This window comes from Lissotriton helveticus, chromosome 4_1 (genome assembly GCF_964261635.1).
Source record: "Lissotriton helveticus chromosome 4_1, aLisHel1.1, whole genome shotgun sequence".
NCBI classification, from domain to species: domain Eukaryota; kingdom Metazoa; phylum Chordata; class Amphibia; order Caudata; family Salamandridae; genus Lissotriton; species Lissotriton helveticus.
The window spans coordinates 1539057682-1539081255 of NC_136063.1; the positions used below are offsets into that span (position 1 = coordinate 1539057682).

Here is a 23574-nt window from a genome sequence, read left to right on the forward strand (position 1 = left end):
GTTTTTCGACTTTAGTGTGGCTGTGGACCTGCTAATCAGGTGCACAGCCCAGCTGTTCTCTCTATAAATTGACACCATGTACTTCTGATAGATACATCTGCCAGTGGATTCCTCACCTTGTGAATATCCCCTTGCGTCAGCAACATTCGGAAATTCTTTCGTAGCTTCGCGCCGACGTGGGTGACGTCACAGAGGCACGGCATTGCGCGCTACTCCGCTGACGTCACCGACACCATATTAGGCCCACGCCGGCGTGATGACATCAGTTCCCTTTTTTCCGCGTCGTCGACGCTAACGGTTTTCTAGGGATCGTCCGTAGCTGTTGCTGTAACCTTGTTACATTGTTTAAATTGTGCTTCTTTGTCTTCTCTCTCGACATGTCTTCGAAGAAAACCGGGTTTAAAGCTTGTGGGGAATGTGGCAAAACCATGTCCATTACGGATCCACATGAATGCTGCATATGGTGTCTAAGCTCCGACAATGACGTCGAAGACTGCCAGTCTTGTAAGAAGATGACACCTAAGGCCCTCCGGGAGAGAGAAACCAAGCTTCTCGTGGTGAAGCTAAAAGGAAGAAAACTTTAGTGGGGCTGTGGACCTGCCAATCAGGCGCACAGCCCAGCTGTTCTCTCTATAAATTGACACCATGTACTGTAGGTACATACCAGATTGGTTACTGGGTCACCCTTGTGAGCCCCTGTATAGTGTTCCATAGGTACCCAGGGCATAGGTGCACCCTATGCCTACCAGGGGCTGCAGCATGTATTGTGCCACCCCTGGTTTGCCTTCCAAACTGACACCACAGGTCTGTTCACACAGCCTGGATAAGGTGGTGTAATCACCCCTTACTTAGATATAGTATACCTATATATACATATAGACACTTATAAGTCACTCCTAAGGCAGACTTTGACAATCCTGGAGGCAGAGTGCTTGGTTTTATGTGAGAGGGTGCCCTAGCATGAGCTGAGCCCCTCTGCAGCTTTCAGAACCATCTCCTTATAGCTGTTCTATGATATAGCCATACCATATACTCTTAAGTGCATTATAATCCTTGCAGTTAATGCTAACTTTGGTTTGGCTTTATCAAAACATGTCGTGTAAGGTGTCGAACGCTTTGGAATACTACCCCGCCAGTCTTAGTGGTGGGGGTTGCATCCCACCCTTCTAGAGGGAGAAGACATGTAGTTACTGGTTTACCCGGTTAAAGTTAAACAGAGCCTCAGCATCACAAAATGGATGCTGCTGCCACAGACACGAGTCTGCCCTCCTGCTGCTGGATGAAACTCCGGCAGGGGAGGCCTGGACAATAGGTTTTCTGCCCATGGAGGTGCTGGCACCTCCCCAGACAGGCTCTTTGTGTATTGGGGCATGGAGGCTGCATTCAGTGAATGCTTTTCAGACACTGCCTGGGGCACACTGTTCCATGCATTTCCCAGTTCAAACCGGTTGCTGGGGCACTCAGCCCCAGCTCTGATGCGAATCTGGACAAAGGGGAATGGGTGTAACCACCCCTACCCCAGGTCCACCCATAAGAGGGTCTTTAAAGTTAGTCCAACCCCTAAACTTACTACAAGTATAGGATCCCAGTCCCTAGGACTTTAGATAACCCTGGACGAAACTCTGAAACATATTTCCTGGACCTTTGACATTCCATTTCGACTGGAAGACGGAAGACATCTCCCTTGTGGTCAAGGTGTGACCACCCTGTTCAAACAGGCACCAACAGCCTCTTTGCCGGTCTGCATTTTCGAGGCTCCCGCCGGATCCCAAAGAATCTGCGACACAGGACACGGACTTTCAGACATCTCTGATCCCGACCTTCGCTCACAGCAAAGCTGAGACCCGTGCCGGACACGAGAGACGTGGGACCGGAACTCCTGGACATCCTGCATTTTGCTACCTGCATCGACTTCCAGAGGTATCCCGAAGTTGTGCATTGGGGGGCTTGAAGCCCCAGACCCGAGCACCTTTTGCACCGAAGCTCAGAGGTCCACACTCCACGAGTGGCCCGTGAGCTCGCTTTGTGCATTTCCGCTCAACGCGTCTTCGCGTTTCCTTCGCGAAGACAATCCTTTATTTCAACTTGCTTTCCTGGTTGCTCCAGGCTTGCTCCAACTTCCCTGCAAAGGAGAAGTTCCACAGACCTTGCTGGTCTGCATCAAAGCCCATCTCGACATCCTGTGTGGGTTGCGTTCGCCAAGGCTTGTTGGGTCCAATCCGGATACCGACACCGCAGTCAACTAAATCCTTCGTTGGACAGCTCGAACCCAGCTCCTGGTCGTCGTCGACGCCTCCTGGTCCTCGTGGCTGAAGAGACAAACTTCTCTTTTTCACCTGAAATCACCCGACATCTGGTGGCATGTTTCTATCACCGCCCTGGTCACTGGCAAGTGGCCCAGACTCTGTCTTCTCTGCTTTCAGGTTCTTCAGATCTTCAATCCAACATTGGATCCACCCGGACACTTTTCCTCTGGTCGCTTGCAGCACTTCTTTGCAGATCTCCATTGAAATCGACGACGAAACCCGACACCAAGAGAGACCTATGCACCTGGCTTCCGTGGGTGAGGTAACACGAGTACTCTGGTAGTCTCGAGGGTATTGGCCCTCCTAGTATCTACGTCTAAAAGGGTTCCATCGTAGTTCATTTAGAATTGTTCTTAAATTGTACATTGGTAACTTGTTTGTTTCCCATTGAAAGTCAATGGTAACCCGCGGCTGTGTTTAGACACTGCATGCGTCTCCCGTGGGCCTCCTACATCCTAACCTTTGGTTGTTTAGAGTAGCCCCAGGGATTCCACAGGCCCCAGGCCTGCTTTCTATTTCTCACGTGGTTCTTATACCACTATTTTAGTATATGGTTTGTGAGGCCCCTAGGGCATTACGTATACTATGCAACTTATCGTATGCTAATTAAGTAACTTTTATTGTACTTTTACCTCTGACCTCAAAAAGAGTGCAGAGGGGTTGTGTTTTGAATAAATACATATATATTTGATATATACCTTGTGTGGTGTGCTTTCATTTGGTACTCAAGAGATTATAATTTGTAAAACAACTAGCTTAGTTTGCTCTCTGAAGTCTTAACCTGAAGACTGCTTACCATTGCTACCCCTAGGATAGCTTTCTATAAGGTTGACTTTACAACCACCATCAATAAGGGTCCATTAGACTGGTGCAAGGTGCCCACTAGAACTAGTGGACATCATATACCAGGCTAACGTCTCACACAAGGGCTATGATGGCAACATGCTGTTTGGCAGACACATTGACAAAGCTCTCCTTGCCATAAAGACAGACACCGAAACTGCGACGTGTTTGGGTACCCTTCAATACTGTAAGGTGCCCTTCAGAGGAGCTCACTGCTGTGGGTTCTCCTCATACAAGAGCAGATACCATCGATCACAGTCTTACCAATCATACCAGCCGCAATATAGGACAGGATGCCAGCAACAATCATATAGGCAACCCATTGCAGCTGTTTTTTCCAAACAAGAGCTTTGCAGACGACCTCCCTCCCAGAGCCGAAACAGTGACCATCTCTGGGTACCAGCTACGATATCCATTCATTCCGTTGGTGCGAAGATTTCCTTTTTACCTCCCTCATTGGCAAACCATCACCTCAGACAGATGGGTTTTGGACCTAGTCACCTATGATCATACCCTGAAGGTTACACAGAAACCACCACCTACTCTGCCAAAGGGAGCCCCTCCCCCTCCCCCTCATCTTCACTTACTGCAGAAAAGAAGTTCGATGAATGCTCTCAAAAGGGGCAATAGAGAAGGTCCCAACAATGCAGAAAGGAAAATAATTCTACTCCAGTTTTTTCCTCATCCACCAGAAAGCGGGAGTGTAGACCGATCCTAGATCTCAGAAAACTAAACCAATTCCTCTGCAAACAAACCTTCTGGATGATATCTCTGCAACATTCTTCACTGCATCAACAGCTGAGATTTTATGGCATCCCTTTTTTTGTTTTGATTTTCAAAACCTTTATTGAACGGCATACACAGTAGATTCCAAGCCCATTGTTGCGCACGTAAAGACAGTCCCCAAATACAGTAATCACAGACCAAATGCTATAAGTATGACAGTAGAATAGACACGAAGAATGTCACCAGGGAGGAGGTGTGAGCACCATGAGTATACGAATGGCACGTGCAGCGCACAGGGGTGACGGAGGAGTATGGGAGGCAATTACCGGCGGCCGCCACGGACGGGGTGCCGGCGGGGATCGCAGGAGAGGCAGCACAACTCAAGGGACTTCGGGAATGGAGATATGTCACCAAGGGACCCCATATGTCCACTGGGCGAGGCTTCGCAGGCATCAAGTCCCAAAATTCCGAAAGCAAGGTCCAGGAAACAAGAGGCATCCTCAAGCCAGTGGGTGAATTTAGGCGCAGGCCTACGACCCCAACACATGGCCACCCTACACCTAGCGATTTTATGGCATCCCTAGATCTGGAAGATGCCTACTTCCATATACACATCCATCCCACGTACTGCCAATATCTTCGCTTCACAGTAGTAGGTATCCATTACCAATTTAAAGTTCTACCCTTAAGTCTCAGGTCTGCACATTGGATAATTACCAAATGATGGCACCTGTAGCAGCAGTCCTCAGAAAGGAAGGCCAACAGGCATTTCCTTACCTCGACAACTGGCTAATGAAAAGCCCCAACAGCAGGTTAAGCTACCAGTGCAACAGAAGCTTGCTTCTCCTTGTTTCGCAAACTAGGCCTCTCTGTTAACTGGTTGAAGTCCTCCACCACACCCAGTAAGACAAGGACATTCCTGGAAGTCTATCTTGACATCATGCAGAACAAAGCCTTCCTCTTCCCAAGAAAGGCAAACAAAATTGGCACGTCTAGCACAAAGCATTGCAAAAAGGCAGTACGTTTATGTGTGACTGTTCAAATCACTCCTAGGCATGATCTCATGAGTTATTAGCTTGTTTCCCTTGGAACATCTCAAGATGAGACCGATGCAAGAAGAATTACAACTCCACTGGATCCAGTCAGAAGGGTCCTTTGATGACTTGATCTTGATTTCCTCTTGGATGTTACCCACACTGGCATGGTGGTCTCACACACTGCATCTCTCTCAGGGCCTCACATTCCTGCCATTAGTGCCGGATTTTATAATCACTACGGGTGCTTCCATGGAGGGCTAGGCAGGTCACATGCAGGACCTGAAGATCCAGGGAAGATTGTTGGCAAGTCAGAAATCTCTGCACATTACCAGCTTGGAGTTCAAAACCAATTTACACTCCCTACAGGCTTTCCTCCCAAGAATCGCAAACTCCTCAGTGCTGGTTCGTACCAACAATACGGCCAGCATGTCAACAAACAGGGAGGAACTCTACCTCTAACGCTGTCCTTGGAAGCCTAAGAGCTTTAGGATTGTCTCTCAGCCCACAAGATATCACTGAAGGCTGAACATCTGTCCAGAGTCCACAACACACTGGCAGGTGCCCTGAGCAGGACCAAGGCTAGATGCCACGAGTGGGAACTTGACTAATGGCAACTGAGCAGGATATTCTCAGAATGGGGGAAGCTGGTGTTGGATCTCATCGCGACAGAAAACAATGCAAAATGCTGGTTCTGCGCATGTTGATTCCCTCTTCCAGAGTCGTGGGGGTAATGCCCTTTCAAGGTGCTGGACCGGGATCTATGCATATGCTTTTCCCCCATCCCACTGATTCCCAGAGTCCTCCCCAAGATGAAGGTGTAGCACTGTTGGCTCCTATTGATCGCTCCCAAGTGGCCCAGGCAGCACTGGTTTTTGGAGCTTCTCCTCCTGTCGGAGACCAAGCTCATTTGGCTCTTGCCAGCGCAGTCTCTCCTAACCCAGTGCAACAGTCAGATTTGTCGCCCGGATCCAGCCTCTCTTCATTTGCACGCATGGCTCCTGAGTTCTACAAATTCAGGAATTTAAAGCTGTACTCTATGAAGATGTCCTCGCTAATTGTAGAGCGGAAGGCACAAACAAGACTTATAGGTCAAAGTCGAAGAGGCTTTACCATTGGTGTCAACAGAAAAACTTGCATCTGTTCCACGCTGCTCTTGAACAGATCCTACCCTACCTTCTCTCCTTGGCCATGTCAGGATTAGTTTACTCTTTAGTAAAGGTCCACCTTGTGGAAATTTCAAGGTGCAGACGTTCTCTCCTCCCCCTGAATGGCACCTTATTGTAATCCTTTTACAGCTGATGAAGCAACCTTTAAAGCCTATCCATCGGACTGAATAAAAATTTCTCCCAAGGAAAGTTGCTCTGCTCCTTGCACTCACATATACCAGGAGGGTCAGTGAGGTACAAGCCTTTGCCATTCAAGAACCTTTTCTTCACTTTACAGATGAGTTTGTTCTCCATAGAACGAACAAGAGGTTCATCTCCAAGATTCCTTCCCAATTCTATCTAAATGAACCAATTATTATTTGCGCTTCCTTCCCTAATCCAGCCACACTAGCGGGACAGGCTCTTCACACTTCAGACATCAAACGATGCCTAAAGGTTTACTTGCAAAGAAGCAAAGACATTCGCAAAACAAACCAGTCATTCGTAGCCTATGGTCAAGGCTATAATGGCTCAGGAGTAACGAAACAAACCATCGCAAGATGGATCTCAGCGACAATACAATTTTGCCATACCAAGGCTGGTAAACCCCTAATAAAGAGAGCTGAAGCCCATTCGTTGAGAGAAGGGTCTACTTAGGCTGCTCTGTTCGCAGGCATTCCATTGGAGAAAATTTGCTGTGCTGCCACGTGGAAAAACACCCACGCGTTCACGCACATCTATTGCTTGAGTCAACGCAGCAAGCTGTTTTTGAATGTTTGTCCTCTCGTGCTTTAGGACTGTTTGCATGTTTACATACGTACATATAAGTATCTTGAGCTTTAAACTTTTACAATGCATTGATAAGAAGTATATTTTATTGTTACCCACATCCAGTAAGGATACTGTTATTTTTTTGGATACTACTTGCTATTCTGATATAAACATGTGAATCTATGTAAGATACCCCATTACTGGATAAGAAAATAAGTTACTTTACCTGTAACTGCAGTTATCCAGTATTTGTATCTTTCTTAGATTCACATGCAACTCACCCTCCTCCCCGGAGAGGCTCTCTTTATGCTTGGGATTTTGCTCCCACTTGTGCTGGAAAATCTGGACTCAGCCTCTCTTGGGAGTGTTAAAGAGGGTGATAGTAGCTGTAGTTACAAGTACAAGTTTGGTCCTTTAAAAAAAAAAAGACCTAAATAGGCTAATAAATGTATGGCCTAGGGCCATTGTAACTTTTGATAGTATGTATATTACTGCTTGTTTATAGTACTGTGGGACTCCCACTCAACAACTGGGAATGATTTAGGCATGTGAATCTATGAAAGATACCGATATTGGATAACTGCAGTTACAGGTAAGTAACTTATTTTCTTATCTCTGAAAAGCCAGATATCGAGTATTAGAAACCATTACTCCCCCCTAAGGAGTCTACTACATTTTTCCTCCTTCCCTGTAATGGTTGGAAGTGCCCGTCCATGGATTGCCCCACTTGCTCCAATCAAGAATGAAGTGAGGTTATGTCATTTGTTTTACCTGCCCACATGTTTATTACTATCTCCTATTCGAGATAAAAGTCTATATTCGCCATGTGCTGCATGAGATTTGATAGCTTGTGAGTTTGGAGTAAGTTCGAATTTGAACATGTATAGACCACTAGCCATTACCTAAGCGGATTCTACTAAACATGTGTATTGTTTTGCACATATTAGATGCTGGGAAAAGTAAAGTCGTCAATATGGCATGTTTAGAGGTCAAAAGACTTGTAACCTGGTGACTAATTCATTATAAGCTACTTCAGATGGGGTCTTATTGACGGTTAAACGTAATGAATAGGCATATCTGATCAGTATATCTTTCAAAACTAAAGTAGCACCTAATGCACAATTTAACCCCATTACATGTATTACTTTTTAAATTGTCATCACAAAACACCAACCAAGGAATTCATATGAATGCATCTTTACAAATTCTTCCCTAAAGAGCCCAGCATCTAACAGGGTCCTAGTAATTTATGGTGAAACCTGGAAAAAAGCTCAAAAGTACTAACTTTTACGGCTAATGTCAGAGATGACATTACTTGGAATGAAAATGAAACATATGGAGGTTCCTGGCTTCCCATGACTCCTTGAGCAGTTTTTCAGATATGTGGGAGGTGTGTACCACTCTCGATGATAATTCTAATAAAATACATGTTAGAGAGCAAGGCGCCTTCATTGTATTGACGCTTGTATTGGGAGCAACTCTGAATCAAGTCACTGAGTGCTTAGTCCAATTCGCAATGATATGTCCTGAATAAAATCCAAATCCACATGAATTTACAACTACCATTCTTTATGCACTTCTCATGAATATTTGTACTGGATTAAAGTTGGGGATGCCAAGGATTTACTCAAAATTAAAGGCCTACCTTAATGTTAATTTATTTGATTGTTTTTGATGATGAAACAATGTTATTCCCCGTTTTACGGAAGGGTACGTCTGTGTTGCTCGAACTATGTGCTGAGTTGCTTTACTGGACAATCAGCTCCAATATATTCCGTGTTCTCTTTTTCTACAGGCTACAGGTGCTTTGGATGAAAAAGTGAAAATGGAGAGAACTCTGAAAGAGCTCCAGAAAGTACAAGGAGATCAAAAGGTGGAAGCATCATTTTTCTTTTTAATAATTTCATGATTTATATTTCATGCTCCTGTCTATTTTGATGCTGTTAGAAACAACGAGTATCACATTACACAATTCATTGTACCAGTTACTTAACAACTTATTCATGAAATGACAACGCATTTCATTCAGCATAACAGAGATTGTTCTGCATGCTATTTGCAACCCACTCTCGATCTGCAATTCGACCTATGAACTAATAGGTCATGTGATACAATCTGTAGTTGCAGGGGGCTGTAGAAAATCCAGCCTAACAAATATTAATAACAGTTTTTTCTTTACGACCACCTGTGATTGGCTACAAACATAGAGAATGTGGCCTACGAAGAACAGCATTCACCGCTTCTATGTTTGCATTCCCAAATGGGAAACCTTTTCTGCAACACTCTGTGTTCCTTAAAGTAACTGGTGCTGCTTTAAAAATTTTTTTTTTAAATGAAACGTTTTCGGTTTGGAAGGACATTAGGAATTGGTCCCCTAGTAAATCTGGTGATTCATTGTTAGGAGGGGACCTTGTCTTTTAATTGAGGTTTGGAATAAGTTGCAAAGGGCTGCATGCATCAAACCAAAAACCTGTTGCAAACGGGCAGTTTCGCAGAATCTACCCCTTTCCGACCAGTATTTTTGCATTTGGGATGCTTCATCCCAAATGCAAACATCGCTACTTAAGGAATTGCTAAAATTGCGATTACTTAAATTGCGATTGCATTTAAGGAATCGCAAATTGCGATTCCTGAAATGCAATGCTGTAAGCAAAAAAATATTGCGATTTCACTATTGGGAATCACAAATTATCATCAAACTAAAGTTGATGGTAATTTGCGATTGCTTTGAAAAATGCACTAAAGTGCATCTTTCAAAGTCACATTTTACACACACAACATGTGGAAAAAGGGGAATTTCAGGGGTGCAACAGGGTATCCTTTTGGAACCCTTGTACTTTCATGCACAATTTGCGAGTACCTATGGAGTACTCGCAAATTGCGCGTGCAATACCCATTTAATCATGTGGGCCTCTAGGCCCATAGGAATGAATGGCAATCAATCAGTCATTTGTAAAGCGCACTACATACCCGCTAGGGTCTCAAGGCGCTGGGGGGGGGGGGCGCTACTGATCGAACAGCCAGGTCTTGAGCATCCCCCTGAAGGTCAGCAGGTCTTGGGTCTGTCGTAGGCTCAGTGGAAGGGGGTTCCATGTCTTGGCGGCGAGGTGGGGGAAGGATCTCCCGCCAGTGGTTGTTCTTCAGATGCGCGGGCGGTGGCGGGTGAGAGATCGGTGGAGGGTAGCTGGCGGTTGGGGATGTAGAAGGAGACCCGTCTGTTGAGGTAGGCTGGGCCAGTTTTGTGGAGTGCCTTGTGTGCGTGGATGAGGAGCTTGAATGATATCCTCTTGCTGACGGGGAGCCAGTGCAGGTCCCTCAGGTGGGGGGGAGATGTGGCTGTGACGTGGTACGTTGAGGATCAGTGGTGCCGAGGCGTTTTGAATGCGTTGTAGTTTTTTGATGAGCTTGGTCGGGGCTCCCGCATAGAGAGCGTTTCTGTAGTCGAGTCTGCTGCTGACGGGGGCGTGGGTGACAGTCTTTCTTGTGTCTGCCGCGATCCATCTGTAGATCTTGCGGAGCATGCGGAGGGTGTTGAAGCAGCAGGAGGAGGAGATGGCGTTGGCCTACTTGGTCATTGAGAGCGACTGCCTTCATTCCTCCGTGGAGGTTGGCTTTGGCGGTGATGAGGTCTTTCGTGAGGGAGAGGATCAGTTGAGTGTCGTCGGCGTAGGAGATTATGTTGAGGTAGTGCTGTCGGGCGAAGTGTGCGAGCGGGGCCATGTAAATGTTAAACAGTGTCGGGCTGAGGGAGATTCCCTGGGGTACGCCGCAGATGGTCTCGGAGGCTTCGGAACCGGAATGAGGGGAGACGGACGCTCTGGGTTCTGCCAGAGAGGAAGGAGGTGGTCCATTCCAGAGCCTTATTTCGGATCCCTGTGGCGTGGAGGCATGCGTGTAGTGTGCGGTGGCAAACGATGTCGAAGCGTCGGAGAGGTCTAGGAGGATGAGTGCTGCGGTCTCGCCGTTGTCCAGCAGGGTCCTGATGTTGTCGGTGGTGACGTTGAGGGCGGTCTCGGTGCTGTGGTTGCTGCGGAACCCTTACTGGGAAGGGTCCAGGATTCTGTTTTCTTCGAGGTATCGGGTTAGCTGTTTGTTGACGATTTTCTCCATGACCTTGGCCGGGAAGGGGAGCAGAGAGATGGGCCGGAAGTTCTTGAGGTCTTTTGGGTCAGCCTTGGGTTTTTTCAGTAGGGCGTTGATCTCGGCGTGTTTTCAGCTCTCTGGGAAGGTCATGGTCTTGAGAGAGAGATTGATGACGTTGTGCAGGTGGGGTGTGATGGAGCTGTTTGCTTTGTTGAAGACGTAGTGCGGGAAGGGATCTGGCGGAGAGCCGGAGTTAATTGTGCCCATGGTCTTGATGGTGTCATCGATGCTCACTCTGGTCCAGGCTACCAGGGGGTCGTGGTCGATGGTGTGCGGAGGGTCTGTTGTGTTGCTGTCTGTTGGGTCTGTCTGGGTGTTAAAACTGCTGTGGATGTCTGCTATCTTGCTGTGGAAGAAGGTGGCGAGGGAGTCGCACAGGGCTTGTGACGGCGGGATGTCGTTGGTGTTGAGCTGGGATTGGAGAGTTCCTTCACGATGTTGAAGACCTCCTTGCTATTGTGTGCGTTGTTGTCGAGGCGGTCTTTGAACGAGGTTCTCTTGGAGGCCCTGCTGAGGTGGTGGTGGTTGCGGATGTTGTCCTTGTGTGCTGCGCGGTTGTCCGGAGTTTGTTCACTGTGCCATTTCTTCTCTAGTTTCCGGCAGGCTTGCTTGGATGCTAGGAGTTCTGGGGTGAACCAGCTGGCCCTCTTGCTGGTGTCTCTGTGGGGCGGTTTCTTCAGCGGGGCGAGGATGTTGGCGCAGTCTTCGTTCCAGCGTCTGAGGCTGTGGGCAGCGACGTCGGTGTTGGAGGGTTCGGTGGGTGGGCTGAGAGCGATGTTTGCATGTAGTTGGTCTACGGTGATTTTTCTCCAGCAGCGACGGGGGATCTGTTGGGTGCGGAGGTGTGTGGTGGGTTTCTGGAAGGTAAAGTGGATGCAGCGGTGGTCAGTCCAGAGGAGTTTGGTGGTGTGGTTGATGGAGACGTGTGGGCTTGAGGAGAAGACTGGGTCGAGCATGTGGTCGGCGGAGTGGGTGGGCGTTGTGACGAGTTGCTTTAGTCCGAGGTTGGCGAGGTTATCGATCAAATTTGAGGAGGAGTTGTCGTCGTTGTTGTTCTCAAGGTGAAAGTTCAGGTCTCCGAGGAGGATGTAATCGGTGGAGGTCAGGACAGGATGATGAAGTCGGCGATGGAGTCGCTGAACTGGGGGCGGGGTTCAGGGGGTCGGTAGACGAGGGTGCCTCTGAGGGTGGAGTTGGGGTCTGTGTGGATCTGTAAGTGCATGTGTTTGGCGGTGCTGAGCGCGTCGTTGGTGCTAGTCACGACCCTGATGCTGTTCTTGTGGACGATGGCGATTCCTCCTCCGACTCTGTTGGGGCAGTCTCTGCGGGTGATCTTGTAGCCGTCTGGGATGGCTATGGCTATGTCGATGTCGGATGCGGAAGAGTCGTTCAACCAGGTCTTTGTCAGGAAGGCGACGTCCGGGGTTGTTGTGTCAAGCAGGTGCCAGATGTCGACGGCGTGTTTGCGCGCAGATCGGGTGTACAGTAGTATGCATCGCAGATGGTTGAGGTCTTTCTTGGTGGGTGGTTCGTCGGCTCTGAGGCTGGTGTAGCTGCAGTTCCGGCAGGTGAAAGGACCGTCTGTGCGTTTCGGGGTGGCCTTGAAGCAGGTGTGGGTCCATCCGGAGTTGAGAGCGTGCAGAGTGCTGGCGTCGTAGCTGCGATGGTCGTCGTGGCAGGAGCGGAGGCCAGGGGTTCTGGCACTAAGCGCGGACGGGCGCAGACTGGTTTGCCATAGGCGCACCTTCGGCGCGCAGCCGCGGCACAGCGTGCAGTGGCTAGCATATATGGGGAGCTGGGAGGCGGAGGCAACGAGTGGGCAGTCAGGGGGCGGGGCCGCAGTGGACACAACGGCAAGGGCGGTAAGGGACGACGGAGGGAACAGAAGGAAAAAGAGCACAAAAACTAGGGAAAACAAGGGAAAAACAAGTGGAACAGAATGCAAAAAAAGGGCACAGAAATAGGTCAAAAGGGCACAGAAATCAATGGAAAAAACGAGGCACAGGAGGCAAAAAGGGCACAAAATCAATCAATGAATACGAGTGGCACAGTTGGCAAGAGGGCACAGAAATACAGGGGCAGCTAAGAATCAGGAGGCAAAAACGGGCAGAGAGGCCTGGGGGACGCGAGGGGAACAGAAGGAAAAATCGGGCAGAGACACGGGGCAGCAAGGGGTACTGAAGGAAAAAACGGGCAGAGACACAGGGTCAGCAAGGGGTACAGAAGGAAAGAAAACGGGCAAGGACCACGTACAGGCAGGGGGGGAAAGACAGACCACAACAGTCAAGACACAACAATGAAAATGCAGGTAATACAGTAAAACAATAATGCGGAAGATGAACAAACTTACGGCCTACCACTGGCCACCAGGGATGAGGCGCAGGTGGTAGCCTGCGAGTGGAGGAGGGCCTCGAACTTCCTCCGCAGCGGCAGCTGGGGCAGAGACACACAGGCAGAGCTGTGAAGAGGGGGAGCGACCTACCTGGGTGTCAAGGGTCACTCCCCTCACCGCGCAGCGGCCAGCATATATGGAGAGGTGGGAGGGAGGAGCAGCTGGGAGGCGGGAGGCGGGGGCAGTGAATGGGCAGTCAGGGGGGCGGGCCGCAGGGGACACAGCGGCAGGGGCGGTGAAGGACGACGGAGGGAACAGAAGAAAAAAGGACACAAAAAAAAAGGGAAAACGAGTGGAACAGAATGCAAAAAGGGCACAGAAATAGGGCAAAAGGGCACAGAAATCAATGAAAAACGAGTGGCACAGGAGGCAGAGGGCACAGAAATACAGGGGCAGCTAAGAATCAGGAGGCAAAAACGGGCAGAGAGGCCCGGGGGCAGTGAGGGGAACAGAAGGGAAAATCGGGCAGAGACACAGGGCAGCGAGGGGTACAGAAAGAAAAACTGGGCAGAGACACAGGGTCAGCGAGGGGTACAGAAGGAAAGGAAACGGGCAAGGACCACGTACAGGCAGCGGGGAAAGACACAACAGCAGTCACAGACACCACAATGAAAATACAGGCAATACAGTAAAACAATAATGCAGAAGATGAACAAATTTACAGCCTACCACTGGCCACTAGGTGGTAGCCTGCGGGTGGAGGAGGGCCTCGAACTCCCTCAGCAGTGGCAGCTCGGGCTGGGACACACAGGCGGAGCTGTGCGGAGGGGGAGCGACCTACCTGGGGGTCAAGGGTCGCTCTCCTCCCCGCGGAGCGGCCGGCATATATGGAGAGGTGGGAGGGAGGAGCAGGCGGGAGGTGGGGGCAGCGAATGGGCAGTGGGCAATCAGGGGGGCGGGGTCGCAGGGGCACAGCGGCGGGGGCGGTGAGGGACGACGGAGGGAACAGAAGAAAAAAGGGCACAAAAAAAGGTGGAACAGAATGCAAAAAGGGCACAGAAATAGGGCAAAAGGGCACAGAAATCAATGGGAAATGCGTGGCACAGAAGGCAAAAGGGCACAAAGGCATTAAGGAATTTTAAGGTATTGCATTTTTTTTTATTTTATAGAATCCTACATGCATTCCATTTTGCAATTTCTAAATAGCGAATCGGTAAAATTTGCTATGTAGGAATCATAAAATACGGGCTTGATGCATGTGCCCCAAAGTCACTTATTCAATTTGGAAAGTTTTTTCCAAATCACAAACAAGGTGTTTAAAAAATATTAAAATGTCATTTTACAATCACAAACCCTGCGAAACCCTGCACTAAATCACAGGGTTTGCAGCTGCAAAATATTTATGTACATCATGCCCAAACTTCTCAACTGAAGTCACTATTTTGCGTATTGTTTAGTCGGTTTCAGAATGAAGCTGTACTTTTAAAACCTGCATAACCAAAAGTCTCAAATTATCAGTTGATGGGAATAGTACTCTGATGTTCTACCTGTTTGTCCTTCCAAATGCGATGAAAAATTAACTAGGGGATAAAAAATTGTATAAGTGGAAGAACAAAGAATTATTGTGGAGCAGGTAATCAGGGAATACAGATATGATTAGCTCATTATATTACTACATACTTAACTGAAAAACATGCTTATGAACTAAAAGCATTCCTTGCAACTGCATGTTGTTGTTGAAGGTTTAAGAGTATTAGTCCTGTAAAATGAACATTTACAATTCAAGATGTCTTTTACATTAGGATTGACGAACTGCTTGGTAGAGAACAAAAGGAGGTGACCCATACCCTTTGATTTGTTAAAGTGCTTCTAGTTTTTTCTTCTAGGGGATCCTCATCAATAGCCATAAGCTCTGAATAGTGTAGTGTAGTGTATTTTGTAAAGCGCACAGCTGCCCCAACGGGGTGTCCCGGCACTGTATAACGCTGTGGAACCCTTCCTGGCTTTCCCTGTGAGATGCCTCTCTTGGGCACCCCCAAGGTGAAGCCAGGCATCCCAGTGTTGTAGGGGCCGTTGTGGAGATTAAGCAAGCTATTGCCCAGAGTTGCAGCGTGGGACCCATGATTAGAGTATGCGCCGATGCGAGAATTATCGAGTCCGCGGACATTGATCCCAAGACCCTGCCGCGTCGGGACTAGAACCCTGGTCCCGGGCCCGATCTCTGCTTCAGAGTCTGCCGCTCTAACCAGTGAGCCACACTTCTCCACTAGTCCCACCCACTAGTGGGGATCTCGGAGCACTTTTAATAATATGCATATATGTATACCATTTTTTAGCCAGAGATTAGATTAGATTAGATTAATAGTTTATAAAGCGCCTGGTTACTCCAACGGTGTGTCCCGGCGCCAGGAATTCTACTCTCAGTTGAGAAGAACAGTTCCCTAGTACCAGTCTACTTGGGATGCCCTAAAGAACCATGTTTTGAGTTGCCTGCGAAACAGTGCTTCTGAAGGCTGCATCCTAAGATCAAGCGGTAGGTGGTTCCACGCTTTAGCTGCTAAGAAGCTGAAAGACCTGCCTCCTAAGCATGCCTTTTGAATGTTTGGGGAATTGTCACCTTAGCATTACTTGCAGACCTAAGGTTCCAAATAGTTCTATAGGGGGTGAGTAGAGGCCGAAGATAGCTAGCCTTTCTCGTTCAGAATACTATGGCAGAAGCACAACGCTTTGAAAGTCACCCTGTCCCGCATCAGTAACCAGTGTAGTTCCTTAAGGGCCGTTCCAACCGGGGCTCGCCTTTGATGTTCAAAAGGAAGCGTGCTACAGTATTCTGAACTCTCTGCAACATTCTCATGCGGCTTTTGGTGACCCCTAAGTAGAGAATGTTGCAGTAATCGAAGTGAGATATAATCAGAGCCTGAATGATGTTTTGTTTTGCTGTCAAAGGTAAAAGATCTAAAATGTCCTTAGCATTCTTAACTGGTCAAAGCAGGTGCCGGCCAAAGCTGATATCTGATCCACAAAAGAAAAGGTGTTGTAGAACCCTACTTCTAAATTTTTCATCTTTAGTTTGGGAACCGGGATCGGACCTAATTCTTCCGGCTACCAGGTGTGAGACATAATGTCAGTTTTTCATGCATTTAGTTGGAGGCAACTGCGATTCATCCAGTTGGCTAAGACAATTAAGCAAGCTTTAAATTTAGGTGCAGCCTCTACATCCCACTGTTCTAACGTCATTATCAGCTGAGTGTCATCTGCATAGGGCACCAGCTTCACCTCGTGTTTTAGGACTATGTCCGCTAGTGGGCGCATATAGATTTTCAATAACGTTGGGCTAAGGGTAGAGCCCTGTGGCACCCCTTGTAACAGGGGTCAAATTTCTGACTTAAAAGGCCATTGTAAGACTTGGAAGGATCTGTCCTGTAGTAAATGCTTGATCCATTCCCAAGTGCATATTAACTTACATATATATAAGCAACCAACCGTTTGGCCAGAAATTGCCAAATTGCATTCAATATTGATTTTAAAAAGAAGGCCATTGCATAGCAATTTGTCAGTAATAAAAAGTGACCATAGAAAACCTTTTTAAAAGGAAAGAGGAATATGAGACATTGTTAGCCAATAGGTAACAATTCAAAACATAGTAGAGAAAACTGGCACTGTGCCTTTAAGAACATCACATTACCCCTGTATCCATCACACCTCACATGTGAAAGTTAAGTCAGTTAATTTTTCCCGCTTTTGGACACAGGATCCTGGGGCACTGAGCTCTGCCTTTTTTGGCTATCAATACTGTAAAATCTTTCCAAAACCTCTTCTTTTCAGCCATTTAACGTTTTTCATCACCAATAGTGCACTTAGACCTGTTTCTGACAGAAAAATATTTTACTTTATTGTCAAAAAAGCCTTCACTTTTTGTGAAGTGTCCTCCTTGTGGGAAAAAGAACGCACCGTCAGACCATCATTCTGTCTGCAATATTTGCCTTCCGGAAATCCACCATCTTGAGACATGTAGCCACAGTCAGACATTTTCCAGGCAAACTCTGAAAGTCAGAGAGAAGATGAGGCTGCATGGTCAACAAGAATGTAACATACTGGGGAAGCTCAACTTTCTTCCATAGCGCTCTCTTCTCGATCCAAGGACTCTCACAAAGGAAGATCCAGACCGAGACAACACAGAAAGAAGGAGATATGCTCCTGGTTGACGTGGGAGAAGTATGACGTTGAGGACAGAAAAGCTACCGATATGCTCGCTGTGGACCGGTATGCCTTTGAAAACTCCATCAAGGCACCACTCCACTTCGAAGCACGCTCAACAGTTGCTGTGAGCATATGTCGGCATCAAGGTCATCGTCAGCAGTCCAACGTAAAGCGATGTCAAAACTACCGCCAGTCACTTTCGATGACGAGAGGGCACCACTCAGCGTCGATACAAAAGACCGTCTTTACCAACACATTCACCTCCTACTTATTCTATGTCTCTCTCTACCTCAAGAGCCAGATCTCAGTTGACCTTGAATGTATCTTCACTTTGGCTTCAGGGTTTATATTGTAGACCTGTGCCACACATGTCTGAATATTCTTAAACTTACTCCAGTATTGGAGCTTTTCATAGCTCAATCATTTCCCCGTCGTCGAGACGGGAGTCTCCGGTATATAAAAAGCAATGCTTTGCAGTATAGCTAACTGAAAAAAGGCCTAGGCCCATTTCCCTTTTGCAACCCATAACCTTTGTTATGTAGTGACCAGGAATCCTCCTCTTCGTCTAGGAGATCTCAAAAAAGATCAAGATCTCCTCAGGCTCATTCCTCAGGGGACCATCCTGAGAGGCCCTAAAAAAGACCACCCAAGGGTCTTCAGGGCGTAGTCCTTCAAAATCTCCTCAGCCAAAAGTAAAGGACACACTTCGAGAGAAAAAGTATCCAAGAGAGCTTCTTCTGAGCCTTCAAATACACCACCTGTGGCTCCAGCATCATTCAAGAAGCCATCCTCTAGTATTCGTGAGGAGAAACTGAAAAAATCGACATCGACGAGGCCGTCGACGAAGAAGTCATCGTCTACGGCGACGACCACAGATGTACAGAAGCTACCATTGATTGTATTAGAGTCAGCGTCGACGGGAGCGTCAACGATAGTAACGTCGATGCCGGTAACATCGACGACATCGTCGACGGCGGTGGTGATGACGACGGCCATGTCGACGACGGCCATGTCGACGACGGCATCGCCGTCGACTGTGATGACAGCAGGGTCGTCGACGGGAACGTCAACGATGATTACTATGTCGACGGCGAGGAATGGTTCTAGTGCACTGTCGACGACGACACCACGTCGTCGACGGTAGTACTGACGACTATCTCGGCGACGGACTCGTCGACGAGACAAACTCCAGAGGAAGAAGACCACGCCAGCAGTGACTTTGGTCCCATCGCACCTTTTGGAGGAGGAAGAGTCGGATGAGGAGGAGGAAGACGGACCCTTCGGGTATGCCAGAAGCCCATCGGAACTCCACGTGAAATGTCAAGAAGATGACGACGAAGAGGGTTATGAAGAATACCACAGCCTCTCACACCATCGCTACCAACAAGAGCCTCAGGAAGAGATGGTCGCAATGCCATCTTCAATGATGATGGACTCGTAATTCATGTTGGCGGATTATAAGAAGAGGTTTCCTCCATCAGGGGTCCCTCAAGACGTTCCACCTTCACTTCCTCGCTCTATACCTGTCACTCCAGTCCGCAGCAGGGAAAGCCTACTGGACACTGCTCCACAGACACCTCAGGTCCAACAGCAGCAGGATCCTGTGACCACGGATGATGAGGATCACGAAGAAGGGGAGCTGACGGAGCCCCACAGAGAATAGGATGACACCATCACCCACCCAAGGGCCAGCAGATTCTCCACCAGTGGATATTGGTGGATTCCACAACTTGATGGAGAGAGCTGCTAAGAGATTTCAACTGCCGATGAAGACAACTCAAGCAGAATGTTTTCTTTATGATTTTAAAGAGCCCTATCAAAAATCAATCCGATCCATACCAATAATCAACGATGTATGGAAGGAAGGGTTACAAGTGATGACGACTCCAGCAATGGTTACACCGGTGCTAGTGAGGTTGGACAAAAAATATAAGGAGCCCGCGGACGCTCCGGCCTGTTTACTGGGCCATCCTAAACCGGACTCTATCATTTAGCAGGCAGCGCAACAAAAATCAAAAAACCCGTCAGCGCCTATTTCTGCACCTCCGGACAGGGAGGGACGGCAGTTAGACAACGCAGGTAAAAGATTCTCCACGATGTCAGCTCTCCTGGTCAGAGCAGCTAATGCCCTTGCCATCCTAGGCAGATATGACAGGCAGATGTGGTGCGATATAGCACCATATGTCGACCTCCTTCCTGAAGACAGTAAGGAAGAGGCGAAGAAAGTTCTGCAGGAAGGGGAGAAGACTTCAGCTGAAGTTATCGATTGTGCTATGGACATAGCTACCACAGCCTTTCGTTCCCTAGGAGGAGCAGCAGATTTATGGTGCCAGGGTTGGCTGAGGGCCACTGCCTTTATTCCGGAGGTCCAAAATAAGATTTCGGATCTACCTTTTGATGGGAAGATCTGTTTGGACGTCTAGTGGATGAGATCCTTCAGAGTATTAAGAAGGACACAGATACGGCGAAAGCCTTGGGTAAGTTACAGTACCGGAAGGTGCCCTTTTGAGGACAACCTTCGTATAGAGGTGTATACCAGCAGGGAAGATGCACCTCCTATTCTTCCTCTTCGCAGCCCTACCGGCAGCAATATGGCCAGAAGCACTCTGGAGGCTACTCTAAGTCCACTCCCAGAGGACGAGGGGGTAGTTCAGGGAAAGATAACAATAAAAGACAATGACAACCTACAAGTTCCGGATTCTTAACCTCTTACCCTGTCAAATGTTCCCCTGGGTGGAAGAATGACTTATTATTTACAACAGTGGCAGACAATAACATCGGACAGATGGGTCCTCCACATAATAAAATTCGGACATACTCTGGAATTCCTGCACTTCCCTCCTCCCACGCCACCTACATATCAAGAAGTAAAACACCTGTCTCAGATTCGTCGGGAGATTCGGGCAATGCTCCGAAAGGGAGCAATGGAACCGGGGCCGAACTCCCAAAGAGGACAAGGATTTTATTCCCGTTTCTTCTTGATCAGAAAGGATGCTCTCAGGTGGCGTCTGAGCTTGGACCTACGGTCGCTGAATGCCTATCTCAAGAAACAGTCATTCAGGATGGTGACCCCCCAAGATATTCTGCTACTCTTAAACCCAGGAGATCAGATGACCTCCCTAGATTTACAGGATGCATATTTTTATATCCCCATCCATCCTTCCCACAGAAAGTTCCTTCGTTTTACAGTGGCTAAGGACCATTACCAATTCAAAGTGCTGCCATTCGGCCTCAAATCTGCCCCGAGAATTTTTACAAAATGTCTGGCGCCAGTGGCAGCCTATCTCCGAAGACAAAAACACCAAATATTCCCATACCTAGACAACTGGTTGGTGAAGGCACCATCGCAGGAGGCAGCTCACGCTTTGACTTTGGCTTGCATGAAGTTGTTTGCAGATCTGGGACTGACCTTAAATGTGGAAAAATCATCTCTTCAACCATCCAAGTTTCTAGGTGCAAGCCTAGATACATCAATAAACAAGGCATTCCCATCCATAGAGAGGCAATTGGAACTCATCTTTCTAGCCAAAGAATTCAGGAGAAGAAAGTGTCTTTCAGTCTGAAAATACAAATCGCTTCTGGGGACGTTGTGTTCATGCATACCACTCATTCTCCTATGTCGTTTGAGAATGCGGCCGTTACAGGAGGAGTTAGACCTTCAGTGGTGCCAAGCAAAGGGATCCTTCGAGGACAAGGTCAAAGTCACGCAATCAATGTTGCAGGCGGTAAAGTGGTGGACTCGCAGAAACAATAACTCAGTGGGTCTGTCCTTCCTGACCGAACCAGCACCTTTAGTGGTTACCACGGATGCCTCTATCGAAGGATGGGGAGCAGTCCTACAATAGTTACAAGTCAGCGGCCGATGGAGTAATCAGGAACAACACCTTCACATTAACCTATTGGAATTAAGGACAATGGGATTGGCATTGTTGGCCTCCCTACCAAGAATAGAAGGGAGATCAGTGTTAGTGCAGACAGACAACACCACAGCAATGCACTACATAAACAAACAGGGGGGGGCACAAGATCTCTCTCTCTGTCGAAAGAAGCTCAGAAAATATGGAAATGGGCGATAGATCACGGAGTAATTCTGAAGGCCATACATCTTCCAAGAGATCAAAGCACGACAGCGGACACACTCAGGAGGCAAAAAACGACCTGTCACCAGTGGGAGCTGGATCAGGACACGCTATTGACCATCTTTGCCAAGTGGGGATATACCAACAATTGATCTGTTTGCCACAGCCCAGAACAAGAAATGCCAATTCTTTGCAAGTTGGCGTCACCAAAGGGTATCATGGGGGAATGCGTTTTCGATGGCATGGTCAGGCGTCTTTGCCTACGCCTTTCCGCCGATTTCTCCTCCTGCCACGAGTGCTCACGAAGATAACGAAGGAACCGTGCAGGATGATACTAATAGCCCCTTGATTCCAAAAGTACCAACGCATTTCCACTTAAATGAGCCATTAATCTTGAAACAATTCTTTCCTCAACCATCTACGGCGGCGGAAAGGACTCTCCACACTTTGGATGTCCAGCGTTGCCTGAAGTTTTATTTGCAAAGGACAAGAGTTTTCAGAAAATCTACACAATTGTTTGTGGCGTTTCGTGCCCCCAGGAAAGGTTTCCCGTTATCAAAACGGGGAATTGCACGATGGATCTCGAATGCCATTCAATTCTGTTATCAGGCGGCGGGGAAGCCGTTGACAGCATGTGTTTGTGCGCATTCCACAAGAGCAGTATCAACCTCTACGGCTCTGTTTTCAGGCGTCTCTATTCAGGACATCTGCAGAGCAGCTACCTGGGGGAGTATGCATACCTTCACCAGGCATTACTGCCTAGATGCTCATGCAAGAAGCAATGTAGCCGTGGGACAAGCTGTGCTGAGGAACTTTTTCCAATAAGAGTGAGCCTTCTTTGTCATCCCTCCTTCCTTTGGTTGGTAAGAGAAGCACATTTTATTGTTGTATACTATTGGATATGTCATTTAAGGGGAATATGTCTATGAATATTTTGATACAGTTACTAATATGTGCAAGTATCATGTGTTGCCTATTTGTGAGAAGTAGGTGACAAAAAACAAAATGTGCTATGATTTACTGCTCGCTATTCTGATTCAGGTATGTGAATCTATGAAAGCTCCAATACTGAAGTGAGAAAACAAGTTACTTACCTGTAACTGTAGTTCTCCAGTATTGGAAGCTTCCATAGATTCACATATGCTCACCCTCCTCCCCTGAGAGGCTCACCTCGGATTTGGCACAAAAAGTATTATGGCACAAGTGCGCGAAAATCTGAGGGGCAATAGGTTCTCTCAGGAGGGTTTTAGAGAGTGAAGAGCTCTGATTAGCTAACGTAAAAGTGTGGGCCTTTTTTACATAACAAAGGTTATGGGTTGCAAAAGGGAAATGGGCCTAGGCCTTTGTTCAGTTAGCTATACTGCTAAGCATTGCTTTTTATATATCGGAGACTCCCGTCTCGACGACGGGAAATGATTCAGGTATGTGAATCTATGAAAGCTTCCAATACTGGAGAACTACAGTTAAAGTAACTTGTTTTCTTACTCTCCATCGAGGGTCACTCTTGACATTCAGATTTCAAGTGCTCCATCCACTGGAAGAGGATTTAATCCCCTCAGATTTTGGCAGGCACACCACCTCCACCCCTGTACTACTCCTACTGGGCCTCTAACAAGTCCTCAACTTCCGACTTCTCCTTATAGGTCTCTGCAAAGATCTTAGCCTCCACAAAGACATCAGTCCAGAGATAGACTTAGGAGATCTTCAAGGACCAGATTTACATCTAGACACTCTAGGAGATCAAGCAGAAGTTCTAGATCTCAGCACATAAGGGCATCTCCATCCTAATCAACCACCACCTGCTCTTCAAGTAAGAGGTTATTCACCAACTCTGACACATAAACTTCCACCAAGAGTTTCTCCAATAGATGATCCTCTTATTGTTAACAAGGTCTTAAATAAGAGGGGCAGCAAAGTTGAATACAGATCTAACTAGCCCTATGACGTCATCTTCTGTAATATTTGTACAACCCTTGGAGCTCTAGCTTCTGG

The 23574-nt window shown here is 47.6% G+C and overlaps 1 protein-coding gene across 1 annotated transcript in view; it reads left to right on the forward strand.

Moving 5' to 3' along the window:
• The window catches only part of LZTFL1 (leucine zipper transcription factor like 1), a 392396-nt gene that overhangs the window by 179343 nt on the left and 189479 nt on the right, over nt 1–23574 (forward strand). Inside the window, exon 7 of the mRNA XM_078688161.1 lies at nt 8624–8701. Within this exon, the coding sequence (XP_078544287.1) occupies nt 8624–8701 (78 nt within the window). The remainder of the gene's footprint in view (nt 1–8623; nt 8702–23574) is intronic.